This window comes from Protomyctophum bolini (genome assembly GCF_963924005.1).
Source record: "Protomyctophum bolini genome assembly, contig: SCAFFOLD_77, whole genome shotgun sequence".
In the NCBI taxonomy this organism is placed as follows: domain Eukaryota; kingdom Metazoa; phylum Chordata; class Actinopteri; order Myctophiformes; family Myctophidae; genus Protomyctophum; species Protomyctophum bolini.
Window position 1 is genome coordinate 36,692 of NW_027666171.1, and position 18,255 is coordinate 54,946.

The 18,255-nt window shown below is 41.8% G+C and overlaps 1 protein-coding gene across 1 annotated transcript; it reads left to right on the forward strand.

Annotated features, from left to right (window-relative positions):
- Nucleotides 1-1,307: 1,307 nt before the first annotated feature.
- LOC308312048 (origin recognition complex subunit 4-like) lies at nucleotides 1,308-8,634 on the forward strand (the record flags this gene model as incomplete). The annotated part of the gene is made up of 12 exons (XM_080794452.1): nucleotides 1,308-1,435; nucleotides 1,935-2,011; nucleotides 2,547-2,637; nucleotides 2,764-2,839; nucleotides 3,088-3,173; nucleotides 3,825-3,873; nucleotides 4,011-4,162; nucleotides 5,524-5,697; nucleotides 5,898-5,984; nucleotides 8,078-8,257; nucleotides 8,360-8,520; nucleotides 8,622-8,634. Exons 1-12 carry the CDS (start codon nucleotides 1,373-1,375, stop codon nucleotides 8,632-8,634), a joined length of 1,209 nt encoding a protein of 402 aa, XP_080650578.1. The 5' UTR covers nucleotides 1,308-1,372.
- Nucleotides 8,635-18,255: the final 9,621 nt, after the last annotated feature.

Consider the following 18,255-nt stretch of genomic DNA (forward strand, 5'->3'; position numbering starts at 1 on the left):
TTGTAGTTTTAATGTGCAAATTAATTTTTTTTCCAATACTCTAGAGATACTCTTATTTTGAAGAGATCGTCCACCGGAAGCCTTAAATTAGCTCACTAGATTAGCTCACTAGACAGTGCCGACGGAGCGAAAATATTCCCGCGAGTAGAGAATATTATGATTATTATGATTCACATCATATTCAACAGAAGAGTTGATTAAACAACATCAGGTAATTGATTTATCACTGTTCATAATGACAATCCTACTCAGACGGTGACTGATATCATAACGTTTACGTAGGCTGTGTGTGAATGAGTAGTTTAGTGTCTGTGTTTACTTTGCATGTAACTTCTTGGGTCTGTGCCCCCGGTCTCCTTTGCATTCGCATCACTGTCATCTGCACGCGACATTTTCATGTAGGGTGGAATAAATGCTCATTCATTTATGTCCAAAAGTAAAACGGCTGATCTGCTACTTTTGTGCAGTGGTGGGAAAACTACTGAATGTCTTTAGTTTTGTAAAACTATCAATACTGCCTATTTGTAGAAATACTGTTTTTTTTAATGAATTGAACAAGGTGTACCCTCTTGTAAACAAGTGTATTAATGCTTGTTTATTGGGTCGTCCACTCACAGTTAACAGTGTATGTATTGAGTTGTGCTTGAAATGTACTGTAATTCTGCAAACTGTTTATACATATTTCAATCAATCAATCAATCAATGTTACAAGCAAAAGTTTTTTGGGGTTTTTTCTCCTAGCTGATGCTATTACAATAAAATCTTTTTAAACTTCACTGGAACAGTTACAGAGTGCCTTGGATCTCCTTTTAGTTTATTTATTTTGAAAGTATAGCAGCTCACATATATTATTATTATAATATATTATAGTGGCTGAAACGTAGTGCTGAAAAGGTTAATGTATTTTCGTGCAATAATAATCACTACTCTACAAAGTAACTGTAGTAAACTAAAGGTTCTTGTGGAGCAAAAGTACAATGTTTGGATCTGATATGTAATGGATACTAGGGAGAAAAAAGTATTGGTATTAAATTGGAAATACTCAAGTAAAATACAAATACCTCAGGTGTACTTAAGTGAGTTCTCTCCAACACCAGGGCTACATCCAGAGCAATGGCGAGAGTTCTCTCCAACACCAGGGCTACTTCAAGTATACTTCATTTACAAAAAACACACATAAAAGTGAAGTTATGGAGCCGACAGCTGTTTCTGCACGACAGCAACGATATGTACAGTTATCGTTGTTGCTTTTGGATAAACGATGTGCACGTCATGTCACTGTAACGCGCTTGTTTTATTGCCCTGCACAGGTGGATCATCGTGATCAGTACAGTACTGTACAGTATTGTACAGGTGGATCATCATCGTCATAATGAGCAGCGCTAAACGGAAAGGGAAGGACACCTCTCTGTCTGTAGGAGAATGCATCTCACAGGTCTGTCTGTCTGTCTGTCTGTCTGTAGGAGAATGCATCTCACAGGTCTGTCTGTCTGTCTGTAGGAGAATGCATCTCACAGGTCTGTCTGTCTGTCTGTCTGTAGGAGAATGCATCTCACAGGTCTGTCTGTCTGTCTGTAGGAGAATGCATCTCACAGGTCTGTCTGTCTGTCTGTCTGTAGGAGAATGCATCTCACAGGTCTGTCTGTCTGTCTGTCTGTAGGAGAATGCATCTCACAGGTCTGTCTGTCTGTAGGGGAATGCATCTCACAGGTCTGTCTGTCTGTCTGTCTGTAGGGGAATGCATCTCACAGGTCTGTCTGTCTGTCTGTAGGAGAATGCATCTCACAGGTCTGTCTGTCTGTCAGACAGACAGACAGACACAGGTTGGATTGTCTAGACCAGCAGGTGCGTGCTGTGAGCTCCTTCTAGGGGGTGCGTGACATGAAAAGGCTAATATAATGTGAAGTGTTGCTTGTATATCTTCTCCACTGCAGACACAGGCGATACTGAGGAGACGACTCTGTCACCAGCAGCTTCCAGAGCAGCCCGAGGGTCTGGAGTCTCAACACAAGTAGGTTCCACTGGCCTGCCAATGTTCTACAGGGGCTGCCATAGTATAATGGTAAAATGGTAAATTTATATAGCGCCTTTATCCAAGGCACTTTACATAGATTGTGCATTACATTCACCCATTCACACACTGATTGCGGCGGAAACCATGCAAGGCACCAACCAGCACATCGGGAGCAATTTGGGGTTCAGTGTCTTTGCCCAAGGACACTTCGACATGCAGACAGGGAGGAGCCGGGATTCGAACCGCCGACCCATGGATCATTGGACGACCTGCTCTACCTCCTGAGCCACAGTCGCCCTAATCGTTGCTAATCTTTACCAAATCTTTACCAAACAGATCATAGATTTTCAAGTGGGTTACAAATTTCATCCAACTATTATGAACAGCAGTTCATTATAGAGGGTAACTCGGTGCTTATGGGTAATGTAGTTCTGTGTGTTTGTAGGCACCTGTTGGAGTTGTTGAGGAGAACAGCAGTTCATATAGAGGGTAACTCGGTGCTCATGGGTAATGTAGTTCTGTGTGTTTGTAGGCACCTGTTGGAGTTGTTGAGGAGAACAGCAGTTCATGGAGAGAGTAACTCTGTGCTCATCGTTGGACCGAGAGGAGCGGGGAAGACCATGGTACTGTACTTACTGTATGACATCATTACATGCGTAGTAGACCATGCTAATGTACTGTATCTGTATGACATCATTAAATACCTCGTAGTAGACCATGCTAATGTGCTGTATGACATCATTCTGTAGTTGCTGAAGTGTGTGTTGAGAGAGCTGCTGGACAACGAGGAAGTGAAGAAGAACCTGCTGCAGGTTCATCTCAACGGTTGGTGCTCACGTCTGCTGTTAACCCATTAAAGTCATTCTGACCTGAGATCAGATTCTAAAAATGTCTTCTACGTCCTGACAGTTTTCATTCTGACCTGAGATCAGATTCTAAAAATGTCTTCTCTACATCCTGACAGTTTTTCTGAAAAAGCTGTGTTTCTATGTCAGTCGTTCACGTGTGTGTGTGTGTGTGTGTGTGTGTGTGTGTGTGTGTGTGTGTGTGTGTGTGTGTGTGTGTGTGTGCAGGTCTCCTGCAGACAGATGACAGAGTTGCTCTGAAGGAGATCACCAGACAGCTGAACCTGGAGAATGTCGTGGGTGACAAAGTGTTTGTGAGTGTTGTCGTTATTTTATCCTTCATTTTAATAATGCAAATATTGTCGTCATAATTATAACCGTGTCCTTCATTTAATAATACTAATACCTGGAATGTACTGTATACACTGTGGCTCTTCTCTAAGTTCTCAAAGCCGCTTCATGGTGACAAAAAATACTTTATTAGGAATTAAAAGCAATAAAACACACAAAAATAAGAATTTAAAATCAAAGTCAACTCGGAAAGGTGATTCAAGGCGATTTTATTAATCCATTCAAATGAACTCACCATCTTACAGGGTTCCTGAATCCCTTCAAATGAACTCACCATCTTACAGGGTTCCTGAATCCATTCAAATGAACTCACCATCTTACAGGGTTCCTGAATCCATTTAAAATGAACTCACCATCTTACAGGGTTCCTGAATCCATTTAAAATGAACTCACCATCTTACAGGGTTCCGGTTAAAAATGTATCCCATTTCTCAACGGTGCCAGTTGCCCTAAACTGTAATCCTGGGCACTAGTACTCACCCTCTGCCAGCCTGGGGAGAGCCATGAACTGAGCTCATGCTTCCTTCAATGTTTCAACATATATTTATTTAGTATAAAAACAATAAGTTGAAAATGGGCAGATAAACTGATCATGATGTCTCTGTTGGTTTCAGGGGAGCTTTGCAGAGAATCTGGGCTTCCTGCTAGAGGCGTTGAAGAAAGGTAGGTGAATCTGGGCTTCCTCCTAAATCTGGTGTCGGGTCTCAGCAGGGGGACAGACTGGGTGAGTTTGGGTGTGCTTGTTGTCGTTGACAGGGGACAGACTGGGTGAGTTTGGGTGTGCTTGTTGTCGTTGACAGGGGACAGGAGCAGCAGTCGTCCCGTGCTGTTCGTCCTGGATGAGTTTGACCTGTTCGCCCACCACAAGAACCAGACCCTCCTCTACAACCTGCTGGACGTCTCCCAGTCTGCCCAGGCTCCCATCGCCGTTCTGGGCCTCACATGCAGACTGGTAACCCTCCCACCTTCCCTCCTTAGAATATATCCACATGCAGACTGGTAACCCTCTCTCCTTCTCTCCTTAGAATATATCCACATGCAGACTGGTAACCCTCTCTCCTTCTCTCCTTAGAATATATCCACATGCAGACTGGTAACCCTCTCTCCTTCTCTCCTTAGAATATATCCACATGCAGACTGGTAACCCTCTCTCCTTCCCTCCTTTAGAATATATCCACATGCAGACTGGTAACCCTCTCTCCTTCCCTCCTTAGAATATATCCACATGCAGACTGGTAACCCTCTCTCCTTCCCTCCTTAGAATATATCCACATGCAGACTGGTAACCCTCTCTCCTTCCCTCCTTTAGAATATATCCACATGCAGACTGGTAACCCTCTCTCCTTCCCTCCTTAGAATATATCCACATGCAGACTGGTAACCCTCCCACCTTCCCTCCTTAGAATATATCCACATGCAGACTGGTAACCCTCCCACCTTCCCTCCGTAGAATATATCCACATGCAGACTGGTAACCCTCTCTCCTTCCCTCCTTAGAATATATCCACATGCAGACTGGTAACCCTCTCTCCTTCCCTCCTTTAGAATATATCCACATGCAGACTGGTAACCCTCTCTCCTTCCCTCCTTAGAATATATCCACATGCAGACTGGTAACCCCCCCACCTTCCCTCCTTAGAATATATTCACATGCAGACTGGTAACCCTCCCACCTTCCCTCCTTAGAATATATCCACATGCAGACTGGTAACCTTCCCTCCTTAGAATACATCCACATGCAGACTGGTAACCCTCAACTGCACCACCTCATGGTGCGTTCAGACTTGGACGGTTTAGAGCCGCGCGGTTACACACAAAGTCAATGCAAATACACGAACGAGTGCCCGACAGGCAGGTGGCACTCGTTACTGGGCTTCTCAAAGTGACATGTAGCCACTCTGCAGTTATGGATGGGTTGAAGGAGCAGGCGGGGGATGTGGCGTGTTGTTGTCGTTGTTGTGATATCAGTAACATGCAGGAGTCGGTTGAATGTTACCTCATCATTTCACAATGGAACGATTTGTGTTTGGGATAAGTGGGCATGAATGAATGACCACCCCTGAGTTGATGGGTTGTTAGATTTAAGACGAATGATTGTTTTCTCCTGGGTTCTCTAATTCCATGAAAATCTTATTTCATTTTTTATTTTTGCAAAAGAGCTGGAGAGACAGGCAGACACTGTTATTGAACAAACACTCTATAACAATGATTACTATTACAATATAGAGAAATGATCCATCCATACCTCTCTCTCTCTCTCTCCCTCTCCCTCTCCCTCTCCCTCTCCCTCTCTCCCCCTCCCCGTCCATCTAGGATGTTCTGGAGTTGTTTGAGAAACGCGTGAAGTCTCGTTTCTCTCACCGTCAGATCCACCTGCTGAACGGCCACACGTTCAGCCAGTACCGGAGCCGAGTCCAGTGCCTGCTCAGTCTGCCCCAGGACTTCCCTGATGCCGGGTTCTGTCAGGAGTGGAACGCCTCGCTCAAGGTGAGGATGGGGCGAGTCATGAGTCTATAACTGTGTATTTGGTACGTTAGTTAGTTAGTTAGTTAGTTAGTCCGTTAGGGGCGAGCGTTCCGGTTACCATTGTTTGCCATATTGCTGTTTGAAGTTGACTTTTGCATGTTTCTGGCCATAGACGTTGTGTGAAGATAAATCCATAGACTTCTGTATGTTTCTGGCCATAGACGTTGTGTGAAGATAAATCCATAGAGGATGTTTTACGACGACACTACAACTCCAGCAAAGACTACAGATCCCAGAACACCCTACTGGTAAGAGTAATCTATTACTGGTACCACTCAACCACTCCCTGCACACCCTACTGGTAAGAGTAATCTATTACTGGTACCACTGAACCACTCCCTGCACATGTTACTGGTAAGAGTAATCTATTACTGGTACCACTGAACCACTCCCTGCACATGTTACTGGTAAGAGTAATCTATTACTGGTACACGTACCACTGAACCACTCCCTGCACACGCTACTGGTAAGAGTAATCTATTACTGGTACCACTGAACCACTCCCTGCACATGTTACTGGTAAGAGTAATCTATTACTGGTACCACTGAACCACTCCCTGCACACGCAACCGGATGTCTTAAATTTGCTAGCTCTCAAACAGGAAATTTTAAATTTGCTCATTAGACGGAGCCCTCTCAAACCGGAATTCCTAAATTTGCCGATTAGACGGAGCCAAACATTGGCTGTTTTCGACGCGCGTCACCTCTCGTACGGATGGAAATACACGCTGCCGCATCCTGCAGTTGTCGGTTATCACCACCAGGTGGCATCAGAGACTACATTCTGCTGTAGTGCTGCGTTGTATGTTTAGAATGCATTTTTTAGGAAGCATTCATAGGGCAACATGTGTAGCCTAAATGTACTCAAATAGCCAGTTATAAACCTAACTAATACCTACCCTAGTTAGAACCTTAATGTACTCAAATAGCCAGTTATAAACCTAACTAATACCTACCCTAGTTAGAACCTTAATGTACTCAAATAGCCAGTTATAAACCTAACTAATACCTACCCTAGTTAGAACCTTAATGTACTCAAATAGCCAGTTATAAACCTAACTAACTGTTTGTGTTATTGCTTTATTGTACTGTGAAAATGTTAAGTCAGTTGCAGGGCCTAAGAGTGAGGACAGTACAGTATTAGTATAGGATGGATGTTTGAGTATTGATTTTGAAGTGGATTTGTTCTGGCTAAGGCTATATTTTATGTGTGTGTTTGACTGTCTGGTTCAGGCTCAGATAGGAGCAGACCTTCCACCCACGAGGCAGAATAATCCTCAAGGTCTGTGGAATCATTGGCAGTCTACCCATTGATTCTAGAAAGGGGAGATGTGGTGTGATTGTGGTATGAGGGGAAAGACTACAGAGTCGAGAGGTGATGACATCACGGGGAGCGACCGGGCGGGAGATGGGCTTGGAGACAGGAACAGACAGACAGGTTGTTTACATGTTATGAGACAGTTAATAAATACTATCCACGTTAAGTACAGTCGGACTCACGCGTATGTTATTCACTAACACGACAGTTGTGTTGCTACTTGTTGCTTTTTTGTTGCAAGCCAATCTTTCCAATTTGTATAGTGTTTCTTTTTTAAATGCTGCTTAAAAGGTGCCTTTGCCTTGAGGATGATCAATATGTGTTTGATAAATGAGAGGATGGACTACAGGGATGCGATGCAGTTACGGGATGTTTCTGTAAAATGACTACTGGGATGTGATAAATTGTACATTAAGTGTTTTTTTTCCCCACATCTCCCATGTGTCTACATATCGTTGCTGTCAGGCAGAAGCGTGTGTATCTCCATATTAAGCTTTTGTAAATGAATTTCCTACTTTGTCAGTGTTGTACAAAAAATAGCAGATCTGAAAGCTCTCAATGTGTCACGATGTGACGTGTTGTGAGCTTGTTGATCGGCTGTTAAAAAATTGTAAAAGTAATAACAGAACTATTGTGGAGATGCACTGTTTCCACCTGTCAGTGATATACAGTATTGTGTACACAGTACACAAAACATATTTTTCAATTTGCCACAGGTCTGCATGATCCAAGAATGCAACCAAGAGTTGACACTCAGGTGAAGGGCTTCAAAGTGTTTTATTGTCTGAATAGGGGCACCATGTGCACACAAATCCTTTACTACTTTCACAATTTATCTAAACTTTGGCCATGAGAATGTCCTTTCTGGTACACATCTCTCACAAACATGCATACATACTCTATGCAGTCTTCTGAGTTCGCTACTTGGGTGTGGGCGTGTGGCGCACTAATTTACATTACTGATGGTCATCTGGTAATTCTGGGTGTCACTATTTGGTACATTAACCTGTGTTTTCTGTTCAGATTGAACTTGCTGTGCCACATGATGTGCAACCAATTGCCACACCTCCATCCCCCATGGATGAAGAAGAAATTCCACCACCCATAGACGAAGGAACGTCAACACCTTCCATGGAGGTCCGAATGGCACCTGTGGCTCAGATGCAAGTCATGCCCCAAAGTCTGCATATCATTCCACAATTTGTAAGTTCCACTTTTAAGACTTGGGTGTAACTTTTTATTTAATCAACACTGAAGAGTAATAAACAATATCTGCAATGTGGTCCCTTCTTTCAATTTCCTCAGAATATTCTCCAGGTTCTCATAAGCGCGACTGAAGGCCAGCTGATCCTGGCGACCCTTGATGCAAAGAGCCTGGATGCGAGGAACCCATCCATAACTATTATACAGAGACGTTGCCTCGTCCGTATTTTGTGTTCTCACATCACAGAGAAGTTTGGAGAATGGTACTTAAACACACACACACACACACACACACACACACACACACACACACACACACTCATGCAAACACTAGTTTGAAATAGGTATATGAATCTTCTTTCAGGGGAAAGATATGATGGGACAAGTCTTGACATTTACCTATATTTGTATTAAGTATAAAAGTAATTAGTAACTTGAAAGTAGTGTCTGAGGTGAAATGCAAATAAAGTAGTCGTATGATTATTTAAAGACAGACTACTTGACTATTTGTATAGCACCTTTCATGACATGAAATGCAGCTCAAAGTGCTTTACAGAGCAATGGAGAAAAAAAGAAGAAAAGCAAGGCAGTAATGTAATGCAATACAGTGAGGACATGATAAGATCAATTAAAAGCAATGTTGTAGAAGTAGGTCTTGAGCTGTGCTTTAAAAATGTCTACAGAGGCTGCCTGTCGAAGGTACAGTGGGAGTTTGTTCCATGCCGTCGGCCCGTAGAAGCAAAAAGCTGCTTCCCCGTATTTTTTAGTTGCCATTTCTTTAGGCAAAGCGAGCAGGCCAGCAGTGGAAGACCTTAGGGGGCGGTTTGGGACATATTTAGGCAGTCATGTAGGTAGGAAGGTGTGAGACCATTGAGAGCTTTATACACAAGTAAAATAATTTTAAAATCAATCCTAAAAACAACCGGAAGCCAGTGCAGTGAAGCCAAAACTGGAGTAATATGTTCTCTCATCTTAGTTCTAGTTAAAACTCTGGCTGCTGCATTTTGAACAAGTTGTAATCTGTCAGTTGTTTTCTTAGGCAGTCCAGAAAAAAGTGCATTGCAGTAATCAAGCCAAGAAAAAACAAAATGCGTGGATTAGCGTTTTTGCATCGTCCAAAGACAAATAGGCTCTGATTCGTGCAATATTTCTAAGGTGAAAAAAGGCAATCTTGGTAACATGATTAATGTGTGAATTAAAATTCAATTCAGAATCAATAAAGACTGATGTTAAAATACAGCAGCGTAGACCTGCCCTTTGTGTTCCATTCCTATAATAACTGATGTTAAAATACAGCAGCGTAGACCTGCCCTTTGTGTTCCATTCCTATAATAACTGATGTTAAAATACAGCAGCGTAGACCTGCCCTTTGTGTTCCATTCCTAAAATAACTGATGTTAAAATACAGCAGCGTAGACCTGCCCTTTGTGTTCCATTCCTATAATAACTGATGTTAAAATACAGCAGCGTAGACCTGCCCTTTGTGTTCCATTCCTATAATAACTGATGTTAAAATACAGCAGCGTAGACCTGCCCTTTGTGTTCCATTCCTATAATAACTGATGTTAAAATACAGCAGCGTAGACCTGCCCTTTGTGTTCCATTCCTATAATAACTGATGTTAAAATACAGCAGCGTAGACCTGCCCTTTGTGTTCCATTCCTATAATAACTGATGTTAAAATACAGCAGCATAGACCTTCCCTTTGTGTTCCATTCCTATAATAATTGATGTTAAAATACAGCAGCGTAGACCTTCCCTTTGTGTTCCATTCCTATAATAACTGATGTTAAAATACAGCAGCATAGACCTCCCCTTTGTGTCCCATTCCTATAATAATACTAATAATAAAACTTTATTTGTATAGTACCTTTCATGACATGAAATGCAGCTCAAAGTGCTTTACAGAGCAATGGATTAAAAAATTTAAAGCAAGGCAAAGACATTAAAAAAGGACTTGATAAGATCAATTAAAAGCAATGTTGTAGAAGTGGGTCTTGAGCTGTGCTTTAAAAATGTCTACAGAGTCTGCCTGACGAAGGTACAGTGGGAGTTTGTTCCATGCCGTCGGCCCGTAGAAGCAAAAAGCTGCTTCCCCGTATTTTTTAGTTGCCATTTTTTTAGGCAAAGCGAGCAGGCCAGCAGTGGGGGCGGTTTGGGACATATTTAGGCAGGCAGTCATGTAGGTAGGAAGGTGTGAGACCATTGAGAGCTTTATACACAAGTAAAATCATTTTAAAATCAATCCTAAAAACAACCGGAAGCCAGTGCAGTGAAGCCAAAACTGGAGTAATATGTTCTCTCATCTTAGTTCTAGTTAAAACTCTGGCTGCTGCATTTTGGACAAGTTGTAATCTGTCAGTTGTTTTCTTAGGCAGTCCAGAAAAAAGTGCATTGCAGTAGTCAAGCCAAGAAAAAACAAAGGCGTGGATTAGCTGTTCCATTCCTATAATAACTGATGTTAAAATACAGCAGCGTAGACCTGCCCTTTGTGTTCCATTCCTATAATAACTGATGTTAAAATACAGCAGCATAGACCTCCCCTTTGTGTCCCATTCCTATAATAATACTAATAATAAAAAGTCACCCCATTTTGTGTTGCCTAGAACTGGAGGTCTGACAAAAAACAGTAACAATATGAAGTAAGTACAGCTTTCTGATGTCACTGAGATGTACTTGTTACTGTTACTACATTTTTTTCAGACCTCCAGTTCTAGGCAACACAGAATGGGGTGACTTTGAACTTACCCTCTCCATTCAGGTCCTTCACTGGCACCAAAGGCTGCAGCAGAAGGTCGAGGGATGTTGCACCTGAAAGAGATAATTTCATATTTGTTAATAAAATAGTTGCCATGTAAACTCATTCTTTCTCTATCCAAAAGCTGGTTTGGCCTGTAGCTGAGAATAAAAAAAGACATTCTCACAGGTAATACATTTACTTACCTCCTGGTGTCAGGTTCAGCAGAGCCCTTCTTTCATCTGTTGTGATGGGCAGGAAGTTGGTGGAAAGGCAATGTTTATACCTTTTTATCACTGCAGCCTGGTGCTTGCATGGTGCCCCTGTAACACCTGCTGGACAACTGCACACCTCCGATGTCATGTCTACTGAGTAGGTCTTTCCTGAGCTTCCTGCAGTGGTGAGTCTCACCTCAAAACATCTGTCACTGATCTGTAAAAGGTATTAGAAAATGATTGATTGATTATGTTATGTTATTCACAGTTTGTAGAATGGGTACAGTTCAACGAAGGTACAGGTCAATGCAAAAGCTGATACGAGGATAAAATCAGAAAAAGCACTAAGACTTGTTTACATCAGGATCCTCCAAAACACAATATGTAATGTCGGCTGCCCAAGAGCAACACTGGTCAATGGAGCGTTGTAGTACAACTCCAGGTTGGAGGTCAGTAGGTCAAAGAGCTGTGGGAGGTTGAAGGCAACAGTCCGCTTGAAGAAGATGTCTTTCATGACGTGCATTGCTGCCTCCACAAAATTGTTGGTATTATTACCACATGTTGGCAAGCTCTGTCTGTAGCTGAGTGCCCAACTCTCCCGACGTTTATACAAGTTCTCCAGGTATGGCAGGAACTTGGAGTGGTGCCTAATAAAATCAGGTACATTAAGTAAGTATATTAGCAGATACTAATTATTTCCTTCAAATATGATTCCCAAATAGTGCTATAATATAAAAACACAAAACTCAACAAAGGAAAGGACAAAATTGTTATGTAATTAGTGATTTTTAAAATACTTAAAATAATTAGTTACATCCCAGTGCATTACAACAGACCTGCGTGTACACAACACACGCACACGCACACACACACACGCACGCGTACCGCATTCAATTCAAAGGAGATTTATTGCCTTGAGAAAATAACCTCTGGGAAACATACTGTTGGACAGAGACTCTGTTGGTACAGAGTCAGAGATTACATCGTTAAACCGGGTATAAGTAGCTGTTTTGAGACGAATTTGTTGGAGGAAATAGCAGTATTTCTTCCTCAATATTATAGCTACAAAAACACCTCCGATTTATTTAGCAGCTCTGTTTACATGTGCAATACTGTGTGTGTGTGTGTGTGTGTGTGTGTGTGTGTGTGTGTGTGTGTGTGTGTGTGTGTGTGTGTGTGTGTGTGTGTGTGTGTGTGTGTGTGTGTGTGTGTGTGTGTGTGTGTGTGTGTGTGTGTGTGTAAGGAAAGAAGGAAGGAATGAAGGAAGGAAGCAAGCAAGCAAGCAAGGAAGGAAGCAAGCAAGGAAGGAGGTAGAAAGAGAGGAGAGCAGGTATGTGAGGGGAGGGAGAAAGAGAGGAGAGCAGGTAGGAGAGGGGAGGGAGAAAGAGAGGAGAGCAGATAGGTGAGGGGAGGGAGAAAGAGAGGAGAGCAGGTAGGAGAGGGGAGGGAGAAAGAGAGGAGAGCAGGTAGGAGAGGGGAGGAAGGAAGGAAGCAAGGATGGAAGGAAGGAAGGAAGCAAGGTGAAAGGAAGGAATGGAACCAAATGGACCTTATGGGTCTGTAACTCTGAGAGCGTACAAATGGAACCAAATGGTCCATTTGTACACAGAGTTAAATTAACATTGATTTTACAAAATCAAAGAAGATCATTAAATCGGGGGTCCCAGAGAGACAGAAATGTCATTAAACGGGCGTCCGTAGACTAAAACTGGGGGTCCTTGAAATTAAACGGGTTGAGAACCACTGCAGGAGCCGAAGAAATATTTTTTATTATGGGGGTCCCTGGCATGTCTTTTCAAATGGGGGTCCGCGGGGCTAATTAAGTAATTAGTGTCAATTTGGGGGTCCTTGACATGAAAGAGATTGTGAACCACACTGACCTACCGTCCTTCTCATCAGCTCCAGCCTGCACGCATTCATCAGTAGGCAACCAGTGCCATCTAGTGGTCAAAACTCTCATTCGTTTATGCACAAGCAATCCAAATTCAAAAGCCCAGCCACACTTCATGGCGTAAATAGCTTAATGCACTCCCTTTACAAATGAATTATATTTATATATTTAATACACTCCCTTTGCAAATATAATTATATTTATATATTTAATACACTCCCTTTACAAATATAATTATATTTATATATTTAATACACTCCCTTTACAAATCTAATTATATTTATATATTTAATACACTCCCTTTACAAATCTAATTATATTCATATATTCAATACACTCCCTTTACAAATCTAATTATATTTATATATTCAATACACTCCTTTTACAAATCTAATTACAAGCCATGTGTGTGTGCGCCATCTGTGAAAATGCAAGCATTCACGACAAAAACACAAAAGCACAACTCTATTCATATAACAGGAATGTGTGATTCATTTTTATAGTTTTAAGGCAGTGAGTGGTGAAGTTTCATACAGTCATTTTTTTTTTTACAAACATGGTTCTTTCTATGAAATCAACCCCTTGAAGCCCAGCGAGTTCTACTAGTACATCCGGAACGTTGTATTGTAACAACCATCGTAACTTGTTTCCAGCCGGACCTAATTCTGAAACGGACTATACAATCATGGCGTCCTCCACAACAATCACAGCCCAATGTTTTACTAGTTTAGTGTTTGTTGCTATAATTAAATTATAGATATCTGTACGACATCTGCGGATGTTTGTTACTCAGTGAGTTAGTAGTGTAGTCTGTTAACTTTGTTACTCAGTGAGTTTGAGACGTGAGAATAATAAGAATTACAGTGATTTCTCTGTTTGTCCCTTAGAGTATAATATTCATACTCTTAAGCTCTGTCCAGTCAGTGAAACAAGGAATCACAACATGGCCAGACATGCTCTGTTGTCTGCAGGTCAGTAAGGATATAATACTATATAATAATAATAATAATAATACTCATGTCTCTATGGAGTAACATGCTCTGTTGTCTGCAGGTCAGTAAGGATATAATACTATATAATAATAATAATAATAATACTATAATAATATTACTCATGTCTCTATGGAGTAACATGCTCTGTTGTCTGCAGGTCAGTAAGGATCTAATACTATATAATAATAATAATAATAATACTCATGTCTCTATGGAGTAACTAGCCCCGCAAGCAGAACCCGAATGTAGTAAAGTTTCTGACACTTTTATGACTTTACCCATTGGGTCCTGTTTCACGCTGGGCTGCCGCCAGTTACGCACACACAAATACAATGTAAACACGCCATGAGACGGACTTCTGCGCGCTTTTACCATGTTTATTCATGTATTGACTTACGGATGTGCGAACTATAAGTACCTTACATACCATACCGACACATCTCCTGTGTCGCGGAAGCCGTTAAGTATTTTTAATCCATGATTGATTAAAAATGTCGCTTCCTCCTACCTTGTTTATTGACACCTCATTGTACCGCCTATCTGGCTAGCTAGTGGTGCTACAGCTATGACGGAGCAGATCAGAGGCAGGGACATAGCCCGCAAAGCCAACCGCACATCGGGAGGCGGTACAATAAACGGTAAATAAACAAGAAGAAATCAAAGCGCATTTTTAATCAAACATGGATTAAAAATACTTAACGGCTTCCGCGACACAGGAGATTTTATCAGAGGTATGTAAGGTACTTATAGTTCGCACATTCGTAAACGAACACAAGAAAAAGCGTGGTAATACCGCGCCGATCGACTAAACGATGAGTTTGTGTATATCCGCGTTCCAACAATCGCATTGGAAAATCTTAGCATGACCAGGGACCCTACCTAAAGCGACATCAAATTTCATAAAAGCTTTATGTAGGGTTCCGAGAGGGGCTATGGAGTAACATGCTCTGTTGTCTGCAGGTCAGTATAAACCTATTGTTATTAATGTCCTCACTCTATTATTTACTGCTATTATTTTAATGTTTTATTCCTGCTTTTCTTTTCTTTTTTTCGCCAACTTTGAGCTGCATTTCATTTCATGAAAGGTGCTACAAATAAATAAATACATTTTATTATTATTATTATTATTTCGTTTTATTAACGCACAGTGCGCATGCTCAGTTCCGAGCGGCCGAGCAGCGTAGATCGGCTGTTTCCCGGCGTTGCGGTTGTATTTTGAAAGGAAAGCGGAAACACGTCGGACTTTTGACGAATTAACTTGACACGTCGCAGTAACTTTTATTTTGTAAACCTTTCACCGGAAGTGGGTGGAAGAGCACGCGCCTTTGACAACATTGTTGTGAAACACTGTTGGACGGAGAAGTATAATTCCACCTCTGTCAGTGAAATTCCACCGACAGATGGCGTTAATACCCACTTTTCCATGGATTCTGCAACACAGTGCAGCTCTCAGAGCTGATGGTGTGTCGTATTGTTTTGTAGACAGAGCTGATGGTGTGTATATTATATTAATGTGTTTATAGATTTCGGGACCGCCACAGCCGTTCGGTGGAGCGACGGCTTCTCTGTTTGGAGGATCTGGATTCACCGCCGCTCAGCAACAACCTGGAACCACCTTAAAGTTTAACGTACGTTTATAATACTACTACTGCTACTACTACTACTGTTACTACTAGGTTGAAGGTAAGAGCACTTATCTGTTATAATTATAACATTATTATTATTGATGATTGAAGTATGTATTAACAGTTTTCAGAATTACAGTACCTTTCAAGCACAACTCAATACAAAGACCGTTAGGCTACTATATGAGTGGACGACACCATTAAGTATTACACTTGTTTACAAGAGGGTCCACCATGTTCAATTAAATTGTTGTTTCATCTGAAAAGATCACAGGATCTATTGAATGTGACAAACTGACATATTGATCTTAGTGAAGTATTTATACTGTACACATATACTGTATGTGTATAAATACGACGAGTTGTGAGCTTGTATATCAGCTATTTTCAGCACGGAACACTTTGTACGGCGAAGAATAAATTAGGCATCACTGCGCTTCATTCACTGTGGAAGAGAGATGTCTTTTGTTGGCCGTTCGTGGCGATATTATGGACACGTACCTCCTCGAAGCGATAATAACCAACTAAGCTATTGGAAGCTATTTTTCGTGGCACATTATGTGTGTACAACAACAAGTTCCCTCAGTGTTTGTGTTAGGAGTTGGGACAGTGTCTGCTGTCTGTCAGCGTGCATGATCATCATGCAGTAGCTAGATGCGCGCTCCAGTGACGGCTGAGAAAGATTAGTTAATTTGTGTCGGATAGGGACTTATTGGTTGGTTTTCCGCTAAATATTAAGGCATGTTTAGGGTGTGTTTTAGTGCCGGGGATTTCGCCTGGAAGGCTCTATTGAAACACTCACTCTTGAACGAAAGTCACACACGCCAGAAATGAACGTGTTCACAATGACGTTCATCAAACAGAAATACAGTACGTTCACTTCACGTTCACCCTAAATATGAACGAGTTCGTGAACGATCGTTCGTGAACGATCGTTCTTTGAACGCGTTCGGGTACAACATCAATAACATACAGGACCCCCAATAACATGCATAATTAACACAAGACCTCCACGTTGCGTTGCCAAACAGACCATGCAGAGGTTCAACCAGCACTGGGGCACCCAGTTCCCCATTGCTATAGTTGAACCTCTGCATTGTTGTTTATGCAATGTGCAACTTTAATGCATTTGGGTTTGAACGAAACATGTCTCCGGACAAAGTGGTCTCCGGACATCACTTTGAGAAACACTGCTGTACTATAATCACATGGGGGGGAAAATAAATAAGGACAAAAATAAAAAATCCTTCTGCTAAGACTGTGTCTCGGTCATCCATGTTGAATGCGTGTGACAAAACACAGTGTGTGCGTCTTGCCGTCTTCAAAGCAGGCCAGGCAGCAGAACACAACTCCGCCCCCCTATTATCTGAGAGTGGAGCAGCCCTGTTCAATTCTCAACTGCGCATTCCTCCAGTAAGACAAATATAAGATTTTATTATTTAATTTGTAGCGAGTAACGAGGTGTCCGATTTTAAATATAGCGCATTAAAAGTACGATTTGCTTGCTTACGCTTGTTTTTCTGTCGTAGAACGGCGGAGCAGCATTGTTTGACCAGCTGAGAGGCTGCCAAAGGCATGAAACATATGTATTCACTCCTAAAATGTTAATATAAAACTGTATGTATATGGGCTACACATAAAAAAAAGAAAAGAAAAAGGAATAGACATACAAGATGTGTCTTTGTGTCATATGAAATTTGTAGGAGCTTTCCAACTTTACAATTAAAATCGTGCTTGATTTAAGCCATTTAAACAGTGTTTTGCATGAGCGCATACATGCGGATTTGGGCTGTCTGTGCTGGAATATTTCCATGACGTTGGAAAGTAGCCTATAGTGCAATGCAGCTGCGGAGAGTCCCAACATGCATGGGTAGCCTATATACTGTAATCTACAGCAGGCCAACAGCACTTGTCTTTCTGGAGTTACGGTATATGCAATCTCCTCCTCGTTTAATAAACCTGACGTGTCACTGGAATGTCAAATGTGCCGTGCCAGCCCAGCGCAAGTGCATGGGAACCGCATCGGCGATAGGTATAGGCTAACCCAGCCAGTCAGCCCACCACCACCAGTACCATATATTTTGGCTGCACATTAATATAATTGACAGTTGACAGTCCTGCAGCCACTGCAGCGACTGCGAGGCAATCTAAATAGACTGTCGAACGTGCATGCAGTTGGTCACAGACGGACCACAGTGATAGAGAGAGACAGACAGACAGGACAGGACAGGACAGGAGGAGCACCTGCAAAACAGCAGCGTGTCACCGTTCGTGTGTGTGCCTATTTGTTATTTAATTATGGTTCAGGTTCAGGTTTTCGTTCACTAATATATTTAACCTGCTGGTAAAAAACCATGGACCTTCCCAGTGCTCTCTCACTCCCTGTGTGCTCTCTTAATTAAATAGACTCAGCTGTGAACTGCCCATCACCTTCAAAACAAAAGCTCTATCTGCAACAAAAATAATGGCTGTAAACAAACCAACTAAGCAAAACAAACTAAATAATACATGCATTAAATTATATAGAAAAAATACTGA